The sequence below is a fragment of the Nicotiana attenuata genome, unplaced genomic scaffold (assembly GCF_001879085.1).
Source record: "Nicotiana attenuata strain UT unplaced genomic scaffold, NIATTr2, whole genome shotgun sequence".
Taxonomy (NCBI): domain Eukaryota; kingdom Viridiplantae; phylum Streptophyta; class Magnoliopsida; order Solanales; family Solanaceae; genus Nicotiana; species Nicotiana attenuata.
The window spans coordinates 165,806-170,490 of NW_017672223.1; the positions used below are offsets into that span (position 1 = coordinate 165,806).

The 4,685-nt window shown below is 32.5% G+C and overlaps 1 protein-coding gene across 1 annotated transcript; it reads left to right on the forward strand.

The window, feature by feature from the left end:
• Positions 1 to 2,867: 2,867 nt before the first annotated feature.
• Positions 2,868 to 3,982, forward strand: LOC109212369 (ethylene-responsive transcription factor ERF039-like). Its single transcript, XM_019376002.1, has one exon. The coding sequence runs from the start codon at positions 3,035 to 3,037 to the stop codon at positions 3,842 to 3,844; it is 810 nt and encodes a 269-aa protein (XP_019231547.1). The 5' UTR covers positions 2,868 to 3,034; the 3' UTR covers positions 3,845 to 3,982.
• The last annotated feature ends 703 nt before the right edge of the window (positions 3,983 to 4,685 follow it).

The window sequence follows — 4,685 nt, forward strand, 5'->3', positions numbered from 1 at the left end:
TATATATATATATATATATATATATATATATATATATATATATATATATATATATATATATATAAAATTTGGAAATAAAATCTTAGTCTTTGCACAACTTCTTGTAAAATTCTCAACTTCATAACTTGTCCAATAACACAAGAACACATTTCAAAACAACGAATTCAAATAGATATTGAAAAGTGAGACTAGTCTTTTCAATATCNGTCTTTAATTTTCCTTATAATCATGTATAGATTCCTAGTTAGTATACTTCTTAATAATGCAATTTTTGGGTGGAGCTAGAATTTAAGCAAACATTAAGGCCCTAATATAGTAAACAATAAAACTACTAATTACATGTTGGGATCATGACACTTCTTTCAATTTTGATGGATGAATGGAAGTGAAAGGTGATACGTAAAATCAATTACTATCAAAGACGATGAAGTACTATCAGTGGAACACACCCGAGTAATACCGAAATTACACTTGAAAAGGATGAATAGTTAGCTAGAGCATTAGCAAAACTAATTATAGAAAGGGAAAATCGACCACATTAAAATTATTTTTTTGGAAGGTCCAATCACATATTATTTTGTTCTTAATTTCTTATTATTTATTTTTCCTAACCATTTAGTAAACTTACGAAATTCAATCGGACTACTAATTCTGAAATATTTTTTTAAAAAAGATGGAAAAAGGGAGTAAATAAGGAAATTAAGAATTTCTTATTCAAGTAAAGAATGAATTAGGGAAGCAAATCTAGGGATAGGACCCATTAACATGTGAGGCACGTGTACTAAAGTGTAGTAATATTTTTAGTTTTAATTTTTTAAGACTTAAAAATATTTATTCTAAATTCTAAAATTAATTGATTTTACATTTCTAGAAATACACCGTCAATCTAAGGTCATGTCTGTTAGCGTTCAGTTTATTGTCGTTTCCATTTATTACAAAAAGCTCTCATTTTAAGAATAAAATAAATGATAGCAACGTGAAAAAGATTTGCTCCTCAATAATGCTCAACTAGTACTTCATCTCTTTTGTTTTTTTATAATTATTTTTTATTGGTCAACTTACTAAGATTTCACTGTTTTTTATAATTTATCCAACTGTTTGTGATGTTTCTTGAATTTATATTCAAAGCTATTTTAAGAACACAGAAAATTTAAAAGTGATTTTGTAAATGTTATGGCTGTTCTAGCTTGCACAGGCTATCGGAATTATACAGTCAAGCCTCTTTATAATAGTTTTGTTTGTTCCGAATATTTTTGGATGTTATAGCGAAGTTCTGTTATAGAGAATATATTATAACATAACTTGAAAATTAGTTCCGAGAAAAGTTTGGCTTTTACAGTAAAATATTGTTATATAGAGATGCTGTTATAGAGAAATTTAATTAGTATTTCGTATGACATAAATTATTTTCAGATTTTCTCATGTTTGGTTGCTAGAAAATATCAAGGAAAATACTTTTATCAAATGGGAGGCAGTTACTTGCGCACTAATGGACAAAAATTATTTGTTTAAACTATTTGGACTTTTAAACTCCATATTTATCTTCTTTGACTAATAGTTTTCGCGAGAAAATCTTTTTTTTATAAAAAAACATGTCTGCAAGAAAACATTTTTTATTAAATATGATTTTCGTCATACCAAACAGACTCAAGTGATATTAAGATAGTGTGGTAATTTTTATTTAATTTTTCTTGAAGAGTTTGGGTACTTGAATTACGGCAAGTTGAAGCCACTGCAGAAATTCAGGAATTAGGACAGCTGGAAGAAGACATATCAACAAAACCCATTTAATTTAATAAAATAAAAAGACAGTAGTTTAATTAACAGTAAAATATCACTCCATTTTCAAGCTTGTCATTGCTAATAAAAACAAATTAGTTACACAAGTTTTTGAAGTCCACAAGGGCGGAGCTCGAACACAGCCTACGGGTTCGGCCGAACCCAATAGCTTTTGTCTTAAGAAATTCATCGATTATGTATAATTTTATTATTTAGAATCCAGTAACCTAAATAAATTAGATTCTCGAATCCATAAACTTTAAATCCAGGCTCCGCCTCTGAAAATACATACCCCCAACATAAAATACAGAAGTAAAAGACTTTATAATATTCAGTAAAAAGTTAGTGATTATTGAAGATTTCACTTTATTTGCGGAGAACTACTTTTCCACCTTGTAATCTCCTTTCCCTATCATGTCATATTTCAAAACTATGATATGTATTGTCCGTTTTAGTCCAACAGGCCTCACGGATTAATCCTTTGGGCGCACGTCCAGCCAAAAAAGTATGTGTACCATGTAAATTTATATTATGCCTTATATAATTGTTCATTTTCTATTTCCATGCATTCTGATGTGAAATTCGTCTAAGTTGTCATGTACATCCCTTTTTTGGAAGCTTATATTATCAGCCTAGAAACCCGTCAATCCTTCTCTTTGGCTTGCCCTCGTCAGCTCGTCCTGGGTCACGAACGTCACAAGTCCCCTCCTTCTCATCCCTGTCTATAATTTAAGAAAGAATGGACTGAATCATCGACAACCCTACTATGGTTATATGTCAATTTTCATGTGAAATACATGGTTGTTGATTATGACAATTTTCTCTGGTCTATGGCTGCTTGCTCTATGTAAATGATGACAATATATACTGCTTAGGCATGTACGTGAAGATTTCACTACTTATTTTCACATTTTCCTTGCTCCCCCCCACCACCACCAAAAAAAAAAAAATTTCAAATTAGACAAGACCAACAAAAATTAAAAAAGGAAAAAAGAAATATATGTTAATTGCCACATGGGCAACAAAATAGCTTAACTATAGACACCCTTGCGTCAAAGGTCCCATTCATATTTATTTTCTTTCCTTCCCTTTCCTTTTCCTTTATTTAAATGAACTCTAACACTTTATCTAAGGACCACAGAAGCCAAACAAACATCATCAATTTCTGTCTTTACTACATTTTCCTTCCTACTTTCTTTACAAAGAAAGACAATAAACTAGCCATTTTAGCACCAAAAAAAAATAAAAAAAAATCATGGAAGATCAAGAACAAAGAATCAACCTTGAAACTCGAGCCAATTATCATCGTCACGATTTCTTCTCTAACTCTGCTTGTAATGTCTTGAATTCTCCTTTAACCACGACATCATCATCATCATCATCATCGTCGTTCTCCTCGAGCAATGAGCTTACTCGAAAAGATTACGACTCGAAGAAAAGCTCAAGGAAAGATCAAGAACTCATCCAAATTTATGAGAACGGTGAAGAGAAGAAGAAAAATGAGGATGATAATAAGCACCCAACTTATAGAGGAGTACGTAAAAGGAGTTGGGGTAAATGGGTGTCCGAAATTCGAGAGCCAAGAAAAAAATCAAGAATATGGTTAGGTACTTATCCAACAGCTCAAATGGCGGCTCGAGCTCATGATGTCGCGGCTTTAGCCATCAAAGGTAACTCGGCTTACCTTAACTATCCTCATTTGGCTCATCAACTCCCGCGTCCAGCTTCCGCTTCTCCTAAGGACATCCAGACCGCGGCTGCAAAAGCCGCGGCCATCACATTTCCCGACAAAAATGAAGAAATTCGAGCCAAGCCGAGCCGAGTTGAATTACGAAGTTGTCATTCGTCAACCAATTTATTCTTGGAAAACACCCAAGAAGAATTACCAAATTCTTTGTCAAGAGAGGATGATGACACATTTTTTGATTTACCTGATCTTTCCATTGATGTGGTGGATCAAAATGACCGTTATTGGTGCACAATGTCCACGTGGCAGCAGCTGGTTGGAGCTGACACTACTGGATTCAGGCTCGAGGAGCCATTCTTGTGGGAGTGCCCAGGATAGATATTTACATTTTTACAACAAATCAAGAAATTTAACTTTAACGGTTATAAATTTAAGTTAGTGGGCGCTTGGACATAAGAATTGTAAAATTCCGAAAAAAAAAAAAAAGAATTTATCAAGTGAAATGATATTTGAAAATTAGAGTTGTGTTTGGACATGAATATAAATTTGGGTTGTTTTTTAATTTTTGTGAGTGATTTGAGTGAAAATTTTGAAAAACAGTTTTTTGAAGTTTTTTAAATTTTCGAAAAATTCCAAAATTTATCTTCAAGTGAAACTGAAAATTTTATGGCCAAATACTTATTTTGAAAAAGTGTAAAAAAATTTCGAAAAAAATAAAAAAAAATTTCATGGCCAAACAGGCTCTAAGATTACATACAATCGCAAGTGTAAAAGACACATGTCTTGTAAATATTGAGTGCACGTAAGTTTTTTTCCCCGAAACTGCAGGGCAAAAAGGATTGATTGTAATCTGCAACAGTATTTATCTTTGTAGTCATGTGGCTTAAATTATAAGTTTGGTTTGTTTTCTTGAATCATGGCTTGCAGGCTACCGGAAAATTAATAAGGTGTTCAAATTAATAAGGGTGGGTCGTGCAAGAGTGTTTAATGCCTATTTCTTTTTTATCAATAACAAGTACTCCTATACAGTATAACTTTTCGATGAAGGATGTTTAGTTGACCACCCTTGACCACAGACCACACATAGCTTCGCCTTGCTTGCAACTTAGAGGACATAAGTTCGATTTTCTTGTTATGCTAGTAATTATGTATCATAGATTACTATCAGGGGCGGATCCAACTTATTATATGTGGGTTCCGTGAACTCAGTAGCTTTTGC

Excerpts from the sequence above, each read along its gene's own strand:
- LOC109212369 (XM_019376002.1), top strand. The coding sequence starts at position 3,035 with ATGGAAGATCAAGAACAAAGAATCAACCTTGAAACTCGAGCCAATTAT.